The following is a 24,019-nucleotide window of genomic DNA, read 5'->3' on the forward strand; positions in this document are numbered from 1 at the left end:
ATTGACCCCGGTGCATGGAATTTCCCCTGCAAAGTCGATGATTTCTGATATTTCATACATTTACTCCAAAGTCTTAGCATCTTAGCAGTACAGACATGCTCATACCTATTCTGCTGATGGTGGACAAAGCAAATATAAAGGAATTTCCAGACAACTTCCTCCTCCATTCCTGATGACACTGCAGAATAGAAAACAACTAGAACAGAAAATAAAAGCTTATGCAAAACATTCAAAACTAAATATGCAAAAGTTTTATAGAGCTTACAGTTAACTTTCCGCATCCCCACCCCTTCATCCCTTCCCCTCCACCCACATATATAATGGTCATTACATTTTATTTCAACTCACCTCTCCAGTGATCCAGCTCTTGTAATGGTGTATAGACATCCAGGACCGCCATCAGGCGGGTACAGGGGGTACTCCTGTACCGGGCCCGGGCTTACCAGGGGGCCCGGCGGCAGGGCCCCCTGTCTGGCCCGGGCCCTCACTGCCCACATTTCTTTTTTTGAACTATTTTTAAACTTTTTTCGCGCACCAGTGATGACAGCGCTGGCGTCCCTGCTTCTTCCTCTCTGCACTATTTACACTGAGTGTCAGGCGTGACATCATCAAGTCACGCCTGACACTCAGTGAGGAACTGTGCAGAGAGGAACAAGAAAGAAGACAGAAGAAAAGAGAAGAGAAGAGAAGAGTGGGAAAAAAGCTAATACAAAGGTAAGTAAATGAAAGGAGAAAGTCACACCATGAGGAAAAAGTAGGAAAAGAGGCACAGACACCATGAGGAAAAAGTAGGGAAGAGAGGCACAGACACCATGAGGAAAAAGTAGGAAAAGAGGCACAGACACCATGAGGAAAAAGTAGGGAAGAGAGGCACAGACACTATGAGGAAAAAGTAGGGGAAAGAGGCACAGACACCATGAGGAAAAAGTAGGGGAAAGAGGCACAGACACCATGAGGAAAAAGTAGGGAAGAGAGGCACAGACACCATGAGGAAAAAGTAGGGAAGAGAGGCACAGACACCATGAGGAAAAAGGGGGGGGAGAGAGGCACAGTATGAAGAAAAAGGGTGGGGGGGAGCAGAAAGTCACCGAGTGATGGAGAGGGGCGCAGGAAGGCACAGTGATGGAGAGGGGGGCAGTAAGGCACAGTGTGATAATGGGGAGCCAGGTGAAGGGGGAAAAGCAGCATGGAGGGCGCAGTGTGATCATAAGGGGACAAAACATGGTGATGAAGGGGCACAGTAATATGTATGTGATGGCACAGGGGGCTTTGGGTAATATAGTGTGAGGTAGGTGGTGGCTAATTAATGGGTGCAAGTTTGTTTGCGGGGTAATGGTTGGGCAATTTTATAGTGCAGACTATTATTTTAGGATGGGGTGGTTTGGGGGCTACTGAATGTGGGGGAGAATGAGGTTACTCTATTAAATGGGACTATGAATTATTTAATGTCAGTGATAAGTATATTTCTGAAATGTAAATACTATTAATTTATTGCTGGGGCTGTTTGTAGGGAGGGAAATAGGTTTATTTATTAAATGTGAATACTATTATTTTAATGTTGGGGCTGAAGGACGGCCTAATTATTAATCGTGGGTGCTATTGATTTAACGCCGAAGCTGGCTGTCATTTTCTAAATGTACCCATTTTTTTTTCCAAATAGGGCCCCCAACATTCCAGGATCCATACAACTAAAGACACCTGCAGCCACAGGTGGGGAAAGTGAGAAGAACAGGTAGGAGAGTCTGTTAAATGTTGTGATTCTAGTAGGGACAATGTCAATATTTGGTGTGTGTGTATGTATGTATATATATATATATATATATATATATATTATATATTAGTGGCCCCTTAACTTACCTGAACTTAACTAATTAAGTTCAGTGATTTTTTTTTCCATTGCCATGGGCCCCCTTTTCCCCTGGGCCCCCGGGCACCTGCCCATCGAGCGCAGTTGGAAAGATGGCCCTGGTTCATTGGAGGAGGAGGTGGCCATTGGGGGGGCCCTGCCTGCTTCATTTGTACTGGGCCCCACGATTTCTGATGGCGGCCCTGTAGACATCACTCCACATTGTTCCAGTTTGCATTGAAAAGAAATTGACATGTCTGACCCATGGTTTCATGTAGCTCTCTCCTCTATAATATACTGTAACGTATACTTTGGATAACTCATCATGGTGATAAAAAATCCCTTGGCTCCACAATTTATCAATTTATCAAGAAAATATCACCAGGGCAGCTCAAAAATACTCAACTGCCATACTGGGTGGGAGAACTAAGGGTCAACTTACCATATTAACCGTCCAGCCTTTGGAGATGTGCGCACAGGTTTGGAATATCAGTCCCATGAAAATGGAAAAGATTTTTTTTTAAAAAAAAGTTTAAAAATATATAAAATGTATTTTTTAAAAATTAAACAGTATTTAAAAACCCTTAAAAAGATTTGCTGAAAATAGAAAGAATTTCTTAAATAATTTTAATTAGAGATGCTCGGGCTCAGTTTTCCGAAAACCGCTTAGGGGATCTGAGTAGGCTTGCGAGCCGGCTCAGTACTTTTGCGCGTCCTCGAATCTGAATAGAGGCAAAACGTCATTGTTGCATTGTCGGATCTCGCGGGTTTTGGATTCCATAAGTACCTCCCTCCACAGGAGATCCAGCGGCACTGGTCATACAGAAACAGGGGTAGCAGTGTTCTTGGCACTCTCCAGTCTCCAGTGACATTGCTCAGTGCCATTGCTCAAACAGAAACAGGGGGAGCAGTGTTCTTGTCACTCTCCAGTCTCCAGTGACATTGCTCAGTGCCATTGCTCACACAGAAACAGGGGTAGCAGTGTTCTTGTCACTCTCTAGTCTCCAGTGCCATTGCTCAGTGCCATTGCTCATACAGAAACAGGAGGGGTAGCAGTGTTCTTGTCACTTGACAAAAATTGACTGGAAATGACTGGAAATTAATGTTATTGAGGTTAATAATAATGTAGAAACAAAAAAGAGCCAAATTATGTGATTATAGCAAAGAAAAGTAAGGATTTTAGAAAAAAAATAGGGATCCAAAACCAAAACACACGAGGACGGTTTTGCCAAAACCAAAACCAAAACACGAAGTTAATCCAGATCCAAAACCAAAACACAGGGGTCAGTGAACATCTCTAATTTTAATGTGTTATCACCACCATAATAAATGTTAAAATCGCATGGGAAGCATTCACTTGCAAAAGTCAGCCAATCTTACCACCAGGGTTATCGCTGGCGATAAACCTTTGATGCAAAGGGAGAAATGAAAATAGCCCTATTGCGGGGAAATCTGTTGTTCGGTTCATTTATCTGCAATGAGGGATATCTAATGGGCAGTGTCTTAAAAAAAACAGATCAAGGTTTTGATCTTGATGAATAAGAAAACTTTGCTATTAAGTAGAACATTATAAAAATCAGAAGATCGTGTTTCCCTGACATCCCCACGTCACTTCTGATTAGCAGCCGCCAGGACTAGGTTGAAGAGGAGGAGGAAAGTTATGGATGAAGAGGAGGGAAGTGGAAGAAGGGGGAGGCAGAGAAGGTGCAGGACTAGAGGAAAAATGAGTTGTGAGCGGCACAGGGCAAAAGTGGGTGGTGGGGTACATGGTAGAAGAAAGTGGCAGGAAAGATATGATAAAAGAGGTAAAGGGTGACAGTCTTATGGACCACGGGGAGAAAGAAACGACAGACACCCACAATCTGGAGACAGAGACACACAAATACAAAAGGGGGAGAGGTAAAGAGTGACAGATGGGAAGATAGAGGGGGCAAAGTCAGACAAGCTAAGAGAGGGAAAGAAATGGACAGAGTCACACAAAGAAGGTCTAACTGGTTGTGTGGTGCATTAAATAAACAGTAAGAACTGGTAAATATTTATGTCTCTACTGTGTTTCTTCTTTCTGAAAAGGAAAAGTGGAGATGTTGCAACCAATCAAATTCTAGTTATCATTTATCTAGTACACTCTACCAAATGGTAACTAGAAACTGGGTTGCTGCTATGACAACATCTCCACTTTTTATTTTCAGATGTTATGATACATCTAGCCCTTAGTCTTATAGCTAGATTTACTAAGCTGCGGTTTTGAAAAAGTGGGGATGTTGCCTATAGCAACCAATCAGATTCTAGCTGTCATTTTGTAGAATGTACTAAATAAATGAAAGCTATAATCTGGTTGCTATAGGCAACATTCCCACTTTTTCAAACTTGCAGCTTAGTAAATCTAGCCCTTAGTGTTTATGTATGACTACTTCTCTTATTTTGTATGTTGGATGTTATTTTCACTATCAGATCTTGTTCTCTATGCTGCACAATTAAACGCTTATTAAAACAAAGTGTTCTTGGAAATGATATTCCCGTCTTTCATTGTAATGTCATTTGCCTGCCCATTGTATTTGTACCCATCATAAATGGCATTCTTAATGATTATTAGTAATAATATGCCCGTGCATCTGGGCCGGGGAGTAAACATCTGTAATCTATTAAGAAAATGAAATAATATCTTGTTTTCATCAGAAAAGTGAAGTTCTGCATATTTGAATATGTAAATGATGAATACAGAAGAAAATAAAGAGGAAACTAAACAGATGGCTACTCAGAGAAACGAGGAGTCACTCGTTTGCACTATATCCATTTGTTACACTACTATGTACTAGTGATCTGATTATTTCCGGACATTTCTAACCAACAAACACCTAGTATCACTGTATAAGAGGGCAGAGGACATTCAGCAGTACTAAACCTAGATAATGATGTCTGATAAGGGTAAATAAACCACAAGACGAAACAAAAAAAAGAGGAAGGAAGATTTTTGTCCTTAACTACAATTCCACACAAGGGAATAATCATTAAACTACATAACTACATTCTGCAACTAGCCAGTCACAATGGTGAGTACGGTGCATTTACTTTCTTTATATTTATTGTTAAACATATTTTGAACTGCTACAACAACTTTGGAAATAGCAGAGCAATATAGTTTTCTCTATGGGATGAGCAGTTGCCAAAGTGCAAACAGAATGATTGTGAAATGTTAATATAATATACTCTATGATCTGGAGCATATGTAGACAAAATGTAGATATACTATACTTTTGTTGTGATAGTAATTTGACAGTGGTCAAGACTTGAATATTGTTCTCAGTTTAGTTTTTTATATATTTTTTTTAAGCTGAGCTTTTAATTGCAGTTGCTTAAAACTTGTGTATTGATCGGTTCTGTGACACGGCACACATACTGCATGTCTATAATGCAGATACATTTTTGGAACGATAAGAATTTTACATTGGGCCTGGTTCATCTTGGGACACAAGTACATTTGCCGTATCTCATGTGAAATTGCTCTGCGATGCTCAGGAAACGGACTTGACACCAATTATCTCAAATACGTGCACTTCATGTGTTAACGCAAATGACACTTACGACTGCATAAGACTTGAAGTGTGGAACGGGGCAGGGAAGAGACGGATGAACGTAGGCACTGTACAGTGAGGGCGTGCCAACGCGGATGCGGCTGAACCAAGCTCAGGGCATCTTATATGTACGTGTCTTTAAGCCATGCCATTTACCCCAGCTACAGGGCATCTAGTGATAGTGATGGCTGCACGTGTGCATGTCACTAGACAGCGCAGAACTTGTGTATTCAAGGAAGAGAAACTATAGAAATGGATTGTATGTACAGTGTGCATGAAGAACATCCTGATTTAAATATTTAATGTAAAAAAAAAAATGATAATTTTTTAAACACATTTTTATTAATGATTATCTAATATATAAATGCTTAGTGGCGTCTGTCTGTCTGTCTGTGTGTGGAAAAATAAAAAAACCAAGTTGCAGCGCCACCTGCTGGGCGGAGTTATACACTGACCTACTAAATTCTTAGTGTGTGTGGGGAAAAAAATTCAAAAAGGGCTGAAATTTGGTAGGGCTCAAACTCATTTTCGTGAGGTAATTTTACCTCATGAACACACATGTGTAGAGGCGTGCGTTAGTGTGTGTGTGTGTGTGTGTGTGTGTGTGTGTGGAAAAAACTATTTTCTCAGAAAGGGCTCATCCAATTGACCTGAAATTTGGTATACTGACATTATTTGACAAAAAAATTAGAATAGTCAAGTCAGTTAACTTCCATAATCCCCCCTTCCCCCCGTGGGAGGGGTAGTAAAGGCTAAATTTACGAGTTGAGGGGTCAAACTCATTTTCGTGAGGTAATTTTACCTCATGAACACACATTAAAAAGGCCACTTGCGTCGGGAAGTAACGCTCTTCCCCTGAGGAGGCCTGGGCTAGGCCCAAATGCATGACAAGAACCTTTTTAAGACCTTAAGTAGCTTGATTTGACTAGAATGCATGAGTATCATGCACGGGTTAACTTGTAGTATTATAAGTTGCTAATTTATTTTCTAAATTTTTTTCTGCATGTGTTCTTATGGGACTTTATGTTGTATATGTGCATGTGTATGTATCCTGCAGCCTGTTCTGTCTGTCTCACACTTATACCCAGATTTAAATCGAAACGTATCTTGAGATCCGCTTGTATTTGTATAGGGGCATACATGCGTATAATAATCTTTAAATATGCAATTTTTTCATTGGTACAAATACAATGGGCAGCCAAATGACATTACAATTTAAGACGGGAATATAATTTCCGAGTAAACTTTGCTTTAATTAGTGCTTAATTGTGCAGTATAGAGAACAAGATCAGATAATGAAAATAACACCCAACATAAAAATAAGAGAAGTAGTTAAACATAAACACTAAGGGCTAGATTTACTAAGCTGTGGGTTTGAAAAAGTGGGGATGTTGCCTATAGCAACCAATCAGATTCTAGCTATCATTTTGTATAAGGTACTAAATAAATGAAAGCTAGAATCTGATTGGTTGCTATAGGCAACATCCCCACTTTTTCAAACCCGCAGCTTAGTAAATCTAGCCCTAAGACTAAGGGCTAGATGTATCAAACCATCTAAAAAGTAAAAGTGGAGCTGTTGTTAATAGCAGCCACCCAGTTTCTAGTTATCATTTTCTAGAGTTTACTATATAAATGATAGCTAGAATCTGATTGGTTGCTATGGGCGACACCTCCACTTTTCCTTTTTAGAATGTTTCATAAATCTACCCCCATGTGCATCACAATCACAATCACAATCCTGCAAAACATCAGCATAAAGACCCTTATGTGGACAGGAAATAGACATTTTGCTGTGTACGCAACACACAAATAGGTGTATTTGTGCAAATAATATGCCATTTGTATTTTTACAGCTATAACTGACATTTTAGGATCTGTCACTTTTTGTTTTATTATTTTCATTTCACTTAAGTAGAAATGCTTGCAGTATTTTCTATCAAATAGAATTGCATTGATTTCTAGGCAGTTTGAGCAGTGTTGTTTAGGTTTTGATGTTTTATATTGTCCTCACTTTAATGTAAGAAAATGTTTTACTTAATCATTTGTTAAATATTTGTTTATGACTTGTGGCGATTTCACTGCTCTCTTTGATTTTTGACTTTGACTAGTGTGCAAAGTCAATGCCAAGTTTGTTGTTAGCAGTACTGGAATGTTTCACATTTCCTACTTGTTCTTTAGAGGAAAAATTGCTAGAAACATAATTTTTGGTCTTACACATGGGAGCTTTCTATGCCCCCGTTGTTCCTTTGAGCTAAGACTTGTCAACCGCAATGTAGGGAACATTGACCCAGATTATTAAACTCCATTATAGTATTTAAGTAGACCTTAAATGATCATTAATGCTTTTAAGGTCTCCCCAATACTAATAGGTTCTTTGGATGTACTTTACTTAACTATGTAAGAGATATTATAAAGTACATAGGTAAATAGCAACACTAAATGCAAATTAGCTGCGCTTTATAACATCTATTACTTAAATGTTAAGTAATGTTTGAGTGTTACATTAGGTGTGTATATAAGGCACTACTATTACATGTGTAGAACTGATTATTTAATTAGGAATCATATTGAAGTAGGGCTCATTAGTTATCTGCTGTGAGCTCCTGGTGCCTTGCGAAACTGGCATTCTAGAATTCTCAGAATACTGCTCATTGGTTCCCATCTGGGCACTCTGTCATCAGTCCAACTCTACTGCACAACGCTCTGCACTCTGAGGGGATTGATGTACGAGCTCTGGCCTGCAGTAAATACAGGTTGGGTATGAAATGTCTACATTCATAAGGTCTACACTGTTAAAATGTTGACATGTAAATGTCTACACATGATCTTAATGTCTACAGGGTTGTAATGTCAAAATTGAAAATGTCAACATAAATAACTAAATGTAAACAACAAAAACATCAACACGTAAAAAAAGGAACAATACATGGCATGCAGGGTTTCTTTCTATTTACAATAATTGCCATTTTGCATTTTACATGTATTGCTGTTTGTTTTTTTCTTTAGATCTTTTTATTTATGAACAGGGCGATTGTTGAAGATCAACATTACAGCGCTGTAGACATAAGGATAGTGTGTTAAATGTGTAGACAGTTTACATGTTGACATTTAGAATGTGTAGATATTATGTTTGTCAAAATTTTAACTGTGCAGACATCATGCACATGTAGACATTATGACTGTTGACATTATGGTGTAGACCAGGGTTGTCCAACCCGCGGGCCGCATGCGGCCCAGCACGCCTGTAAATGTGGCCCAGAAGTTTTGGTTGTGGCAAGGGGGCAGCACTGTTAATGGAAAAAAAAAATCCTGCAAAAAAAAGAAAAGAAAATACTTACCTTGCGGTCACGCGGTCACGTCAGCTAGTAGTCCGGCTCCCTCCCTTGTCTCCTCCTCCGTGCGGTGCTCGCAGTGAATGTCGGGCATGATGTCATCACGCCCAACATCCATTGCGGAGCGCAGCACAGAGGAGACACCCGCGCGAGAAGAACAATCAGCTGCACAGAATTGGAGAAAAGAAGAGAAGAGGACAGGAGAACAAGCCGATTAAAAGGTAAGTTAAGGGGGATTTTTTTTTATTATTTCAAGGGACGCTGACCAGTGAATAAAAGTCACCTGTTCCTGGAGCATCATGGACCTTATCTCCCTGCTACATACTTCTACTTGTAATACTAATGGGGCATTATATATTATTCTCTTTGGCCCATTATAAGTTGTTATCCCTTAACTAACATAGTGGTGTAATTAGCAAAACAGATCACAATTTGGGGTCACAGTGATGTATATGTCAGGTACCGCAGGCCTGGTCAGGGCACCCTGATATACAATGCCTGGCTTAAATGCACTTTATTGATATTGCATCGAAACAATACAAAAAGTGATTATAGTATAATAACTAGAGAGGATTTTTTGAACAGGGCGATTGAAAGGTAAGTATAGGGGGATTTGAAAAAAAAGTGATATATATATATATATATATATATATATATATATATATCACTTTTTTTCTCTCATATATATATATATATGTTAACTATGTTTTCTATGTTTTTTTGGATGATCAGCTATCGTTATTGTTAGTGTATCTTATGTGCGGCCCAAACCAACTCGTCGTCTTCCAATGTGGCCCAGGGAAGCTAAAAGGTTGGACACCCCTGGTGTAGACATTGTGAATGTAGACATTTCAAATACATCCTGTAAATACAGTTTGCTCAGAGGGGGGCTGAACGGACCATCTGGGTGGCATATCATGGTGCACCTCCAGTGAACTCTGCCTTCATGAGGTAGTGAGATGAGGGGGGTATATTCAAATGGAGGTTCATGAAATGTGCTTTGTGAAAGTTATTTTAATAATTATTAATAGACTGCCAAGTTAATCTCCTTTTTGATGCAATATTGAACACTGTCTATTTTATTCAGATTTAAATTAAATATCTTATTTCCAAGGCATCATGCATTTAATAATAATAGACAAAAACTTTTACAATACAAATACGGTTTATTTTTTTCTTCTTCATTGTTATATAGTACAGTACAGTAATCTGCACAATTGCTCTGCACATGCCCAGAACCAGTCCATACACCCAGAACGTGACAACGTTCAATTTATCTTCGAGTGCAAAGAACACCTGCTATAGCCTCCAATTCAAGCTCTGGGCATCTCTAAGGTCGCTTATTAGCCGAATCTCTTGCTCCAGCTACAGGTCTTGTGTAAGTACTGATTACTAGTGAGGACGGCTGAGTACGTCTGCTAGGATATTTCTTTGCAATGAGGAGCAACTGTAAAACTGCATTTTATGCGCAGTTGACATTAATTACATCATAATAAATGTATTTCATGGAAGGAAGAAGAAAAAAACCACTAAAAAAAAATGTTTTATCGTTAATGCCTATATTGTTAACGAGTGACCTTAACTGAATAGGTTTTTTTTGTGCGTTCTTTTGCAAGTTTATATTTTCATATATTATATTTTTTTTTAGCAGTTTGGAGCACCATGCCTAAAATCTACTTATAGACATTAATTCCTTTCCATTCCCCTCCTCATTAAATTGTTTAGCAGAGCTCCTCATAGTAACTGTAAGAAGAAGAAACACTTGGCGCTCATATCTGCATCATCATCATGTACTATCTGTTTATATTAGCCCATGCTTATTTACAGAACAAGTTCTATATAATAACACAGCATAATGATTACAGAGTATGACAGTTCTTACTCATGCCCGCCTATTGTTACCATAAGCTGCCTAATATACTGTACGTTATAATGTGATTATTTTTATTAATCAATGTGTTATGTAATCAATTCTGTACAACACAGTTAGTATTTCATCTCTGTCATCGTCACCATAAAAATCAACACTTAAATTATATGCATTGAGAGGAAGTTATGATAATGTATATTTTCCTTCCCATGCATACTGGCAATACAGTTCCTTAAATAAGTGAACTATTAACTGTAATTACAGATGCAGCACTTTATTATTACTATATAAAGGGGCTTTGCAACCAAGACCCCCTACTTGGAAGCGGCTTTCCCATCCCTGCTGCTTCGTGCCCTAGCAGGCGAGAAGTGGGCGGCGGCATCCTCCAGGAGTGTGGCGCTTGTTTGTGACATCATATCCAAGTGCCACAGTCCCAGCGTCACTCTAATATGGAGGAGCTGCTGCCAGGAGCGCTTTATATGTAAGAAACTCCTGGCTTCTTTGCCTTCATGTCAGCAGGGGGCAAATTCCATGTGGGGCGAAGTCAGGGGCATTAAAAATACTAGATGAGTGACATTATGTCAGTGTTTTAGGTCCCCCCAAACCATTGGCAGCCTAGACACACGCCTATGACTAGGCCTAATTTCTGTGTTTTTGGGGACGAAATATCCTCCAGTGTCACTGTCCTGTCACCTTTCTCTGTGCTGTGAAACAATAAGTAGCTTTATTGCTGTTTATATCAGTGTTGCTGCACCTTGGGGCCGCCTAATATCAGAAAGCTTTTGTTTCTGGATCCAAAGAGGGGCAGAATAGAATGTGTTGCATAAGTGACAATCAGGCAAAAATGAGATGCTGGGACAACACTTGTGCACCTCTGGTTTAGCTGATAGTCTTGTCTATACCTTAGAGTCATGTTAAATGAATGGATGAAGAAAGACATATCAGAAGGTGTAGAACATAAAAATGTATTCATCATAGTGCCCCTTTATTATCTTTATTATTATATTTTATGTATAAGGCATCACAAGGCTACCTCAGTTCTGTACATAGTGGGCAAGAACATACAAAACAGTTACAAAATCACATAAGCACATGCAGATACGAACAATGAGTGCGGATAAGCATAGTAATACATGCATGGATGCAATAAACAGAACAAATCACATGGCATACAGGGACAATTCAGCATTAGATAAAACAGGACGGACAGGAGGATGGAGAGTAGGCAAATATGAGACATAGGGTAGAGGACCCTGGCCATGAGAGCTTACATTTTAAATCGAGGGGGTTATGATAGACAAAAGAAGCAAATGGAACAATAATCATATTAGGGTTCACTATGCTGCACAGGTCTGCAAGCCACTGAGGCCATGATGTAGGGAGGCCTACGTGGGGTCATCATGGTGCAGGGGCCTAGGTGGTACAGAGTCCTGGAGGGTCCAGAAGTTGCAGAGGCCAATTTGGGCAAATTGGGAAGCAACTAGAGAATTGCTGGATCGAGAGATGGTTTCTTTAGGATTGGTGAGATATGTCTGTGTTTAAAGAAGGATGGCAATGTGCCAGTGTAAAGAAACAGGTTGAAGAGGTGAGTTAGATGTGGGCATGCAGTAGGGGAGAAGAAATTGAGATGTTGGGAGGTAATAGGGTTGAAGGTTGCTTGAGATGATGTGCATAGACTTTGCCCTTGGTTACTGATTAGAATGACCTGAAGATAGTTCGAGGAGTGTAGGATAAGATGGGTGGGGGGCTTGTGGTCTGGAAGGAGAAGATATCTTAATAAATATTGTGAAATTTGTCTTTGAAGCAAGTGGCAAAGTCATGGGCTGTGAAGGTAGAAGGGAGAAGTGGTGCAGAGAAGATATTTGTATGTGTCAAAGAGGCTTTGGAGGTTGGAAGACTTTGGAGGTGGATATTAAACAAGGTGAAGTAGGTTTTCACTTTGGAATTGAAATGTCAGTGTTGTAAGATGAAAGGATGAAGTTATAGTTAAAGAAGCCAGTGAGATTTCCTCTAGTGGCATTCAGCAGTGCAGGAACACGTTTGAAGTTAGTGGGTCTACCTGGTCTGCCATGGTTGAGGTTTGGATCGCCAGAGGTGGTGGCTGGAGCTGCATTGTCAATAGCTGAATTGAATGTGTTATTGTAGAAAGAGGCAGCAAGGTCGGAAAAGTATTAATTTTAGTGAAGATGAGAAGTAGACTTGGTCAAGAGTATTTTGGTGTTGCTGTGCTGTGGTGTTGCATATTGGTTCAGCTTAGAAAAATGCTTAGTGGGCTATGTGATCCAGTCACACAATAATGGTCAAATGGTTGTTGTTTTGTGTGAACTGTGTAAAGGGAGCTAATAAGATAAGCTACGGAGGTTAAGACTGTGTTTGAGTTACATTATAAGCCTGCTTGAAGAGGAGGGTTTTTAGTGAACACTTGAAGGTTTGACAACTAGAGGGTGAGGGAGGGAATTCCACAAAGTGGGTGCAGCACAACAAAAGTCCTGTAACTGTGAATGGAGCAGCTATTGAGTGCAGATGTAGATGATGTAGACTTTGTGCAGAACTGAGGTGAGTTGGAAAATATTTTGAGGCAAGTGAGGAGATGTATGTTGGGGCTGTTTTGTTGATGGCCTTGTATGTTAGTAGAAGAATTTTATATTGGATTTTAGAAAAAAGAGGCAACCAATGTAGAGAATAACCGAGTGGATCAACAGAGGAAGAACGATTTGAAAGGAATATTAATCTAGCCATGTGGGAAATGATGAATACATGAATTAAAGTTTTTGCAGTGTCTTGTGTGAGATATGTACGTATTCTGGATTTTTTTTTTAGATGTATGTAACATGATTTAGATATAGAGTCGATGTGGGGAACAAAGGATAGTTCTGAGTCAAGGATCACACCTAAGTAGCAAGCTTACGGGGTGAGATCTATTGTTCTATTATCAACAGAACTAGGCAGGAAGCTTCTGTTGGTGGGTGGGAATATTATTAATTCTGTTTTTGAAAGATTGAGTTTGAGTTGGCGGGAGGACATCCTAGATGACATCATAAAAAGCCAGACAGTAATGCAAGACAACACAGGTGGTGAGAGGTCAGGAGATGATAGATAAATTTGTATGTCATCTCCATAGAGATGATAATGAAATCCAAATGAGCTTATTAATTTTCCTAGAAAAGTTGTATAGCTAGATAACAATAGAGTACTGAACCTTGCGGTGTGCCAACTGATAAAGGAAGTGGAGCAGAGGTGGACCCAGAGAAACACTGAACACTGAAAGAGCGATTAGATATATAGGATGAGATCCAGGATAGGACAGTGTCTTGAAGCCCTAGGGATTGTAGTGTTTGTATGAGGAGAGAGTGGTCAACAGTGTCAAATGCAGCAGAGAGATCTAGCAGAAATATAAGTGAGTAATGTCCTTTAAATTTAGCTGTGATCAAATCGTTGACAACCATAATCAATGCAGTCTCTGTGGAGTGTTGAGAATGAAAGCCTGACTGAAGAGGATCCAATAGATAGTGTGAGGAAAGAAAGCATGTGCGGCAAGTGTAGGCAATTATCTCGAGAAGCTTGGAGGTAAATGGGAGCTGAGAGATCAGTAATTTGAGAGAGAGTTTATGGCAGAATTTAGTTCTTTTAGAATAGGAGTGATCTCTGCGTGCTTGTATAATGAAGGAAATATACCACTAGAGAGGGAGAGGTTACAGATTTTAGTTAGGGATGGGATTAGCACAGGAAACAGGAATTTACCAATTTGAGAGGGTATAGGGTCAAGATGACAGGTGGCAGAGTAGGAAGATAAGAAGGAAGTAGATACTTCCCGACCATGGTCTTATCTGTGAGGAGTTTGTATGTTCTCCCTGTGTTTGCGTGGATTTCCTCCAGGTGCTCCGGTTTGCTCCCACACTCCAAAAACATACTAGTAGGTTAATTGTCTGCTATCAAAAATTGACCCTAGTCTCTCCCTCTCTGTCTGTCTGTCTGTGTGTATCTATATTAGGGAATTTAGACTGTAAGCTCCAATGGGGCAGGGACTGATGTGAATGAGTTCTCTGTACAGCGCTGCGGAATTAGTGGCGCTATATAAATAAATGATGATGATGATGATGCAGGGTGGGTGAAGGATGATATAGTTCTAAACCTAATGCCAGGAAAGTATAATAAGAAAATCAAGTTGTTATACATTGAGATTTAAGAATAAAGTGAAAGAAACTGAGGCAAATGAAAACAAAATAAAATACCTAGATGCAAAGTCTTACTCATATAAACGTGCTGGATTTCATATTCATTTGCTTAACATGCCTTTTGTGTTCGTATAAGTTGTTATTACAGTACACCATACAGTTTTAAATATTTGCATATGACTTTCAAGGTAAAATGGATTCTTTGTTATTGATTTACCTGAACAGTTATTGGTCCCAGTTGGTTGTCTGCCATGCAAACATCAAACATAGAAGGTCATTGTGTATAAAGTGGAACTAGAGTCATGTTTTTTTTATTTTTTTTTAATCATCCCATGTTTTCATAAACAATGCTCTGTAGTATGGACAATTACAAGAGAGGAAGGATCTTAATATGTGCTGGCTAAAATATTGCCTCTAGTCACTATCCAAAAGTGAAATAGTCAGTGGTGTTTTTGCTAAGCCGTGCATAATAGGTGAATATATTATATTTTAGCGCTTCCATCCATGCAGAAGTCCAAAACCGCAGTGAAATGCTCATTTATGACATTATATGCAGTTTTATGGGTAAGTGTATTTGTGGGTGTGGGCAAATGTAGTGCCTACTTGCCAACTCTCCCGGAATGTCCGTGAGACTCCCGAAATTCAGGTCAGTCTCACAGACTCCAGAGAGAGCTGGCAAATCTCCCGCATCCCGCAATTGCGGGGCCAAAATGACGTGATTCACAGCGAATGAATCGCATCATTTTGGCCCCACGACAAAACTGCATATTTGTAGCGTGGGGCGGGGCCAAAATGCTGCAATTTCCCTCGCCCCACCCTCTCCCGCCCTCTAGACACACCCCTCTCTCGGATACAACTTGCCAAAAGTAGGCAAGTATGATCTAGTGAAAACACAAAAGTGCTACATTCAATATAAACAGTCTCGATCTACAATCACTCTTGTAATTCATTTAAGAGATAAATAAGGCTAAACTGTGTAGTATTTGAGGAGAAAAACGAAAAAGTACCAAAGTCCTAAAGCTTTTAAATTACTAATTGGGCAGATGATGAAGAACAATTTATATGGGTGGATAAGCATACCACACACTTTCTGTGGTCAGGTCCTAGCACACTTAAAGGACAAGTAAGTACACTTGCACAAATAAGGAAGTAGCGCAGGTTTGCATTTTTGGAGGTTTTAAATGTGACTTATTAATTTTATATTTTTATGTTAAAAAGTCCATGTTTTATTGTGCCCCAATCGTGGGTGTGGATTACAAGTGGTGTATGGTCAAGATATAAGCTCAGGTGTCTTCAAATGTATTCTTCTGAGTCTGGTAACCTTACAGAAAACATGACCCCTCCAACCAAGTACAAAATGTTCTGCAACTGAATTTCCTACTTATTTTCTTTTTGCAGTGACCTGGACTGAATAATCATCATGTTATTTTAGATTATAAAAAATGTATATATATCATATTTATTTCTGCATTGGGCATCACAGAATCCACAGCGCCCCACAATCAACAAAAAATAAACAGAATAAAAAGGGAAAAGATCAACAACAGAATCGGTAAAAATCAATAGACAATAGAGAAAGCAACTACATAAGAAGATACGGCTAGAACAAAGGAAACATTACAAAGAGGATGAGGAGATAGGAGGTAGAAAGGGCCAAACTTCCTAATTTTCAAACGGATTTGGAAAGTAAATGGAGATGATAGGTGTGGAGGGAAGCAAGAGAGAGAGGTCAGTGGAGCAGGAGGAGGGAGCATTTTAGAATAATGTGAAGAGAGTTTTGTGACATAAAATAATTCATGCCAATAACTGCGATAGACAAATAAGTGAAAGTTCAGGTGCAGAACATTTTGTACCAGTTGGAAGGTGTCATGTTCGGCTGCCTAAATGAGTGGGAATCTGGACTGAGCATCCATACCTACTTATTCAGATATATATTCAGGCTCAGACTGGCCCACAGGGGTACCAAGGAAATCCCCAATGGGCCCCACTGCTCATGCCGCCCGCGTTCATGGAGAGGTGAGGGAAGCTAAGCTGTGGACTGTAACAATTATGATGTGTCATGGAGTGGGAGCTTAGGGGTAGGCATGTATGCACAGTATTCAACGTGGGCATATGGTTTGCCTTAGGTTACAATCCTGATTTTGTAGAGATGCATGGCTGCACAATGGAAGGCAGCAGGCTACAAAGGAGAATTAGTTGCATTTTAGGTAGGGGATTTTAACTTGCTGCATCTAACTTTCAGGGGCAAACAGAGGATTGTAAGGGGGGGGGGGGTTTCCCCCCGACCCAAAAAAAACAAACACCCCCCGCGAGAGCTGCTGCGCATGCGCAGCAGCTCCGTTTCTTCAGCGCTGTCCTATACAGCAGCCGCGGCGCTGTCTAAGAAGCGTCCGCGGCGGTGCTGTATACACTATAGCACCGCCGCTGATGCTTCTTTGACAGCGCCGCGGCTGCTGTATAGGACAGGGCAGCTATAGCGGCCACTTAGTTAGCGCAAGGGGGGGGTTTCTGGAGACTCAGAAACCCCCCCCTGCGGGCGCCACTGACTTTGACAAGTAGTTTCAATGTGGGCTTTACAGAGCTAAATAATAGACACTCTTTACAATGAGCAGTAACTCTACTTTAGAAATATACCTTAGTAGTATATGTACAACAGGAACCAATGCACAATCTAATCTGACCATTTCATCAATGGATCACAATGTCCTAACTATTTAAATAACGCAGAGGACATCCTGGTGCTTGTTACTATCATTTAGGATCTTTATCATTGTTAGAAAAATAAAACATCTAAAATCTGTTACAGTTTTTTTTTTAATGTAGTTTAATTAGATTAAACATTAGCACTACTTATCATACTTGTCTGATTACTCATCTATGTATATAGGATTGGACTGGCCCACTGGGGCACCAGGGAAATCACAGCTGCACCCCTCTGCCTGTGGTATCCCCCACAGCCCACCCTCTATATTAAGAGCAGAGCTGATGGACTGCCTCTCCCACAGTGCAACCCTGCCCAGCTGGCAAATAAATCAGATGTAGGTGCAACTCCACATGAGACCCATAGTGTGTGTGCACATTGCAGTAAAAAGTCTAGTGAAGAATTTGGTGATGTAGGAAATGACAACAATGACAACTATGCGGGAGGATTGGGGACCATTGTGATGGGAGGGTGTGTGGGTGCAGTTACTGTCCTGTGCGAGCGACGTCTCCAGTGTCCGGTTATATGTAGAATTACTGTGGACCGTGGATGCATGGTGGAAACTAGCCATGTCCCAGCATGCCACTTTAGTGATTGCTATAGTATCCTTGGACATGTGAGTCAAAGGTTATCATGGTGTTTGAGTTTGTCCCTGATTTATTTTTGCTGCATATAGAATAAATGTGGTGGAAACATGCCTCCACATTCCACTGTAATTTTATATTCGTGACCCTCCACAGGCTGACAATGCCCCTTCGGGGTCATGAATGTGGATACATGGGCCCCTGAACTGACACTGCATATGGCATACTTGTCAACTCTCCTGGAATGTCCGGGAGACTCACGCATTTCGGGTGAGTCTCACAGACTCCCGGGAGAGTATGGCAATCTCCCGCATCTGGGCAGAATTAGGGCCAAAATGCTGCGATTCTCTGGAAATCACGGCATTTGGCCCCTGCCCCCACTGCATCATTACGTCACGGGGGGAAAAATGATGCACTTTCGGAGACCCGCCCCCCACATGACCACCTCCCCCAGGGACACTCCCGGACGCTAACGCCAAAATGTTGGCAAGTGTGGCATATGGTCATCATAATGTAGTTGCCTGTTACTTATGCAAAGCTCCCAACATTGCCCTGATGCTTTGCGGCGTAAGACCTTTAAAAAGAGGGCGTAGCCTCTACATGTTGGAGCAAACCTAGCCAGGGCCGTAACTAAGGCTGTGCGAGAGGGATAACTGCCCAGGGTGTAAAGATGAAGGGAGCGCAGGGACATGACTATTTTAGTTTAATTGTAGCCCAATTAAAGGGTTATTGCCTTAATATTGAAGGCAAGTGGGCGTCAATTTTCATTCTTGCCCCAGGCACTAAAATATCTAGTTACGGCTCTAGTTATGAGAAATACATTCATATTTTATCTTTGCATGCCATTGTACATTACATTAAGTAGATGTGTCTTCACAACTAATTTCCTTTCTAAATACAGAGAGAAGTTTCCTTTTGTTTCTTACCACATTGCAGTCCAAAGTTTTATAGAGGGCTCGTCTACTTCACACAGCTTATGCTTGCTGCAAATTGCAATTCAAAATAAATGTTTTAAATAGAATAGAATGAGGAGCATTGAATGCTAACGTTAGTGTTCGCAGATCAAATGAAAAAAACCTGTTTAATACTTTTTATTTATGAATCTTATTTAAACAGTGTTTAAAAATATTTTAAAACACAAGTTTTTACATGAATTGGAAATGTGAACCACAAACCTCAAACATGATCTGCGGACATCGAACATAAACTATGAACATGAACCGCGAATGGGAAACACAACAAATTGTCTTCCCATGTGCTCAAGAGATGCAGCGAACAATTCAGTGTTCTTCTCTTTCAGTCTTTTCCTATATGAGTAACTGGTCTGTGGACATTGTCCTTTAAGGGACTGTTCTGTTGTTATAGCAAACAGAGATGGGCAAATTAATTTGCAAAACATCACTGCTCTACCATTATTTCCTATGGGAGCAGGCCAACAGCACAAACGGTAGGTGCTATACACCCTGCTGTTTAATGTAAAACAAGTAAATCAAATATATAAACAGGTCACTTTACACTTCCAACACACACTGTATTGCAGAAGAATTTGGCAGTAGTTTAGCATTACTTTGAGTCACATGCTGATGAGGGAGACAGAGCGAGGGACGCACATGTTGAGGGGGAGAGAGACAGAGCTGGATTAAGGCTTTGGGGGGCCCGGGGCACTTAAAACAGGGGGGCCCCTAAGATCTGAAATTAAGAGCATAGTGTCATCATGCACGAGAGAGCGTTACAAGTAGGTGGTGAATATTAAAAAGACAATCTGACCAATTCTATCATAAAAGGAATATTTATTTAACATGTATCTAAACATGATAATGAAAAATTAAAATGTTTTATATATTATATGTATCTATACACACACACACATATATACAATAACACAAATACATATGTATACATACATATATATATTTATATATGTTACAACTACTTACAGCTACCTCTACTTCTTCTGGAAAGCTGGCTAGGTCCACAAAGATGTGAAAGTATGATGGCTAGACGTAATATATATTAATATTAGTACAGGTACTTGTAAATTGTACAGGCATCTCCGTATAAAACGCATGTAATATAACGCCATTGAGTATAAGGCTATTAGCATTAACACATCCTGAATTCCGACACCTACAGCCCACTATATGACATCCAGAGGGCTCGCCTAGGTTGTACGCACAAGAAAAATCATTGCTTACACAAGCTAAAATACTGTAAATTAAAACAATCATAAAAACCCCACATTAAAACTAGCAATGATACTGCACATTAAAACTAACATAAAAAAAAAACATTGATAACATAACACCAATTTTGACTATAAATGTCTGTGTAGTTATGTATGTATGTGTAATAGAGATATATATATATATATATATATATATATATATATATATATATATATTTCTCAAGCAATAAACATGCTATGAGGGGTCTTCTTGATATATTTCATCATCATCATCACCATTTATTTATATATCGCCACTAATTCCGCAGCGCTGTACAGAGAACTCACTGACATCAGTGCCTGCCCCATTGGGGCTTACAGTCTAAATTTCCTAACACACACACACACACACACACACACAGATAGACAGACGGACAGGCAGACTAGGGTCAATTTGAAAGCAGCCAATTAACCTACCAGTATGTTTTTCTAGTGTGGGAGGAAAGTGGAGCACCTGGAGGAAACCCACGCAAACACGGGGAGAACATACAAACTCCACACAGATAAGGCCATGGTCGGGAATTGAACTCATGACCCCAGTGCTGTGAGGCAGAAGTGCTAACCACTACACCACCGTGCTGCCCCATACCAATTCATTATCTGGACATCTGTGTATATGGTCTAATTAAATATAATTGCATTGCAATTAAAAGTTGTTGCATAAGTAGGCATCTACAGTGAAAAGCCATCACCCTACACTGTCGAAATGCAACGTTACACATTTAACATCCGCTCTAGGTCATACTCATTAGAACATGGCTTACAAACACAAACTTTATACCTAGCTTTCTATTAAGAGTATTACAGCATGGTCTCCGTATAGTTACTGTACAGCCACACCTCCCATTATCACACTAGGGGGCACATTTATCAATCATCGGCAGAAATGAGAAATAGTTATCAATCCTTATCGCATGTATAAGGATTGAACTATTTCTCAAATTTATTAAAAACGGATCACAGAAACAGCAGTTCCGATAAACTGCTGTTTCTGTGATAAACAAAATCATACCTACCCCCCTCTTCGGGACGCGATGTCTCTAGGATCTCCTACTGGTCATCTTCATTCCTCTTCTTCCTTCAATTGCGCATGTTCGCACAAAGATCCCTGCTCTGTCTTTGCAATTCAGCAAGCGGTGAGTGACAGGGAGGGATCATGTGAAAAAAAATGTTTTTCTGAACTTGTTAGATTGCAGCCGGGAGCAGTCACCATACTGTTAAATGGTGACTGCTCCCAAAAATGAAGAGGAGTGCAAAGCAGCAGATATCCACGATATCTGCTGCGATGCACCTTTCATAAATTTGCGGAGGACACGGAGGCACCTTAATTACCCCGTAAGAGCAATATCGTGCTTTCTTAAATATGCCCCTAGGTGACATAAACTTAAAACAATATATTTATTACAGAATGCCCGGGACAGGCATAAAACAAATTTGGTGATTATGTTAATGCAAAATGCCAGATCATTTCCCAACATAAGTAGGAAGGCAACAAGCACATGCAGTGTTACTATAGGAGGAAATTACCAGTAAGAAGCAGTATAGGAGACTGCTCCACCTTCTCAGGCCTCCAACCCATTCAGCTATTTTCAAACCACTCCATACATACTACTACTGTTGTGTTGCCATCAGTGTTCCAAAATAAACTACATAATTCTACAAGCAAAACCAATTTTAAGATATGGGATATATATAATGAACTTTTGTAAAACTCCATTACTTCCACTACTGAGGGACATCCACTGACCTTCTACACATGCTATATTTATTTATATATTATATATTTTGTGACTTACAGTATGAATATGAGCCCAGTGAAACGACTCACCTGCTCACTTGATGTCTTGGAGGAGCTGCTGCTGCTGAGCATTCGCAGCAGCTCCATTTCGGCCATTTGAGACAGTACAGCAGCTCCTCCAGCAGGTGCTGCTGTACTACTGGCACACAGTTAGAGATCGTAACGATCTCTATGCGCACACGGAGCGATTCACACACGAAGTGTGTGCATGCATCAGGGGACCCCCGCAGCCGCATCTGACGTTACTGATAGATGCGGCTGCGGGGGTCCTCTGATGCATGCACACACTCCGTGTGTGAATCGCTCCGTGTGCGCATAGAGATGACATGGCAGGTGAGATGATGCGGGCAGCGGGGGGCCCTTGGAGAGAGGGGGGCACGGGGCACGTGCCCCCTGTGCCCCCCCCTTAATCCGGCCATGGAGAGAGAGACTCACATGCTGAGAAGGAGAGAGAGACTCACATGTTGAGGGGGAGACAGAGACTCACATGCTGAGGGGGAGAGAGAGACTCACATGCTGAGAAGGAGAGAGAGACTTGCATGTTGAGCGGGAGACAGAGACTCACATGCTGATGGGGGAGACAGAGTGAGAGACTCACATGTTGAGGGAGTGACAGAGACTCACATGCTGAGAAGGGGAGAGAGACTCCAGGGCCGTCTCTTCCATTGGACAGGATGGGCAGGTGCCCGGGGGCCCTGCAGGCAAGGGGGGCCCGTCCGAATCCTAAAAAAAAATAAAAAAAAAAATATATATTTTTTTTCCTTTTTAAATACTTACCTTGCGGTCACATCAGCGGTGATCCGGCTCCCTCCCTGGTCCCCTCTTCCGTGCTGTGCTCGCAGTGACTGCTGGGCATGATGTCACACCCAGCATTCACTGCAACCACAGCATGGAAGAGGGCAGAAGAGACTCAGCGGCGCGGAAAAAAGAAGAGGATCGGACTTAAGGTAAGTTAAGGGGGCTCTTATATATATATATATATATATATATATATATATTATTATTTTTAGGGGCCCGGTACACTGCATTGCCCGGGGGCCCATAAAGTTGTTAAGGTGGCCCTGAGAGACTTGCATGCTGAGCGGGAGACAGAGACTCACATGCTGATGGGGGAGACAGAGTGAGAGACTCACATGTTGAGGGGGAGACAGAGACTCACATGCTGAGGGGGAGAGAGAGACTCACATGCTGAGAAGGAGAGAGAGACTTGCATGTTGAGCGGGAGACAGAGACTCACATGCTGATGGGGGAGACAGAGTGAGAGACTCACATGTTGAGGGAGTGACAGAGACTCACATGCTGAGAAGGGGAGAGAGACTCCAGGGCCGTCTCTTCCATTGGACAGGATGGGCAGGTGCCCGGGGGCCCTGCAGGCAAGGGGGGCCCGTCCGAATCCTAAAAAAAAATAAAAAAAAAAATATATATTTTTTTTCCTTTTTAAATACTTACCTTGCGGTCACATCAGCGGTGATCCGGCTCCCTCCCTGGTCCCCTCTTCCGTGCTGTGCTCGCAGTGACTGCTGGGCATGATGTCACACCCAGCATTCACTGCAACCACAGCATGGAAGAGGGCAGAAGAGACTCAGCGGCGCGGAAAAAAGAAGAGGATCGGACTTAAGGTAAGTTAAGGGGGCTCTTATATATATATATATATATATATATATATATATTATTATTTTTAGGGGCCCGGTACACTGCATTGCCCGGGGGCCCATAAAGTTGTTAAGGTGGCCCTGAGAGACTTGCATGCTGAGCGGGAGACAGAGACTCACATGCTGATGGGGGAGACAGAGTGAGAGACTCACATGTTGAGGGAGAGACAGAGACTCACATGCTGAGAAGGAGAGAGAGACTCACATGCTGATGGGGGAGACAGAGTGAGAGACTCACATGTTGAGGGAGAGACAGAGACTCACA

At 41.0% G+C, this 24,019-nt stretch overlaps 1 protein-coding gene and 1 non-coding gene across 2 annotated transcripts in view; one reads left to right on the plus strand and one right to left on the minus strand.

Annotated features, from left to right (window-relative positions):
- The first annotated feature begins 4,673 nt into the window (after nt 1–4,673).
- Nucleotides 4,674–24,019, plus strand: part of FYB1 (FYN binding protein 1) — a 158,643-nt gene continuing 139,297 nt past the window's right edge. Inside the window, exon 1 of the mRNA XM_075184194.1 lies at nt 4,674–4,896. Within this exon, the coding sequence (XP_075040295.1) occupies nt 4,894–4,896 (3 nt within the window). The 5' untranslated portion in view covers nt 4,674–4,893. The remainder of the gene's footprint in view (nt 4,897–24,019) is intronic.
- LOC142137259 (small nucleolar RNA SNORA47) lies at nt 21,758–21,877 on the minus strand. The gene has a single exon (XR_012687901.1). It is a non-coding gene; the product is annotated as a small nucleolar RNA SNORA47 (small nucleolar RNA).

This window comes from Mixophyes fleayi, chromosome 1 (assembly GCF_038048845.1).
Source record: "Mixophyes fleayi isolate aMixFle1 chromosome 1, aMixFle1.hap1, whole genome shotgun sequence".
NCBI lineage: Eukaryota > Metazoa > Chordata > Amphibia > Anura > Limnodynastidae > Mixophyes > Mixophyes fleayi.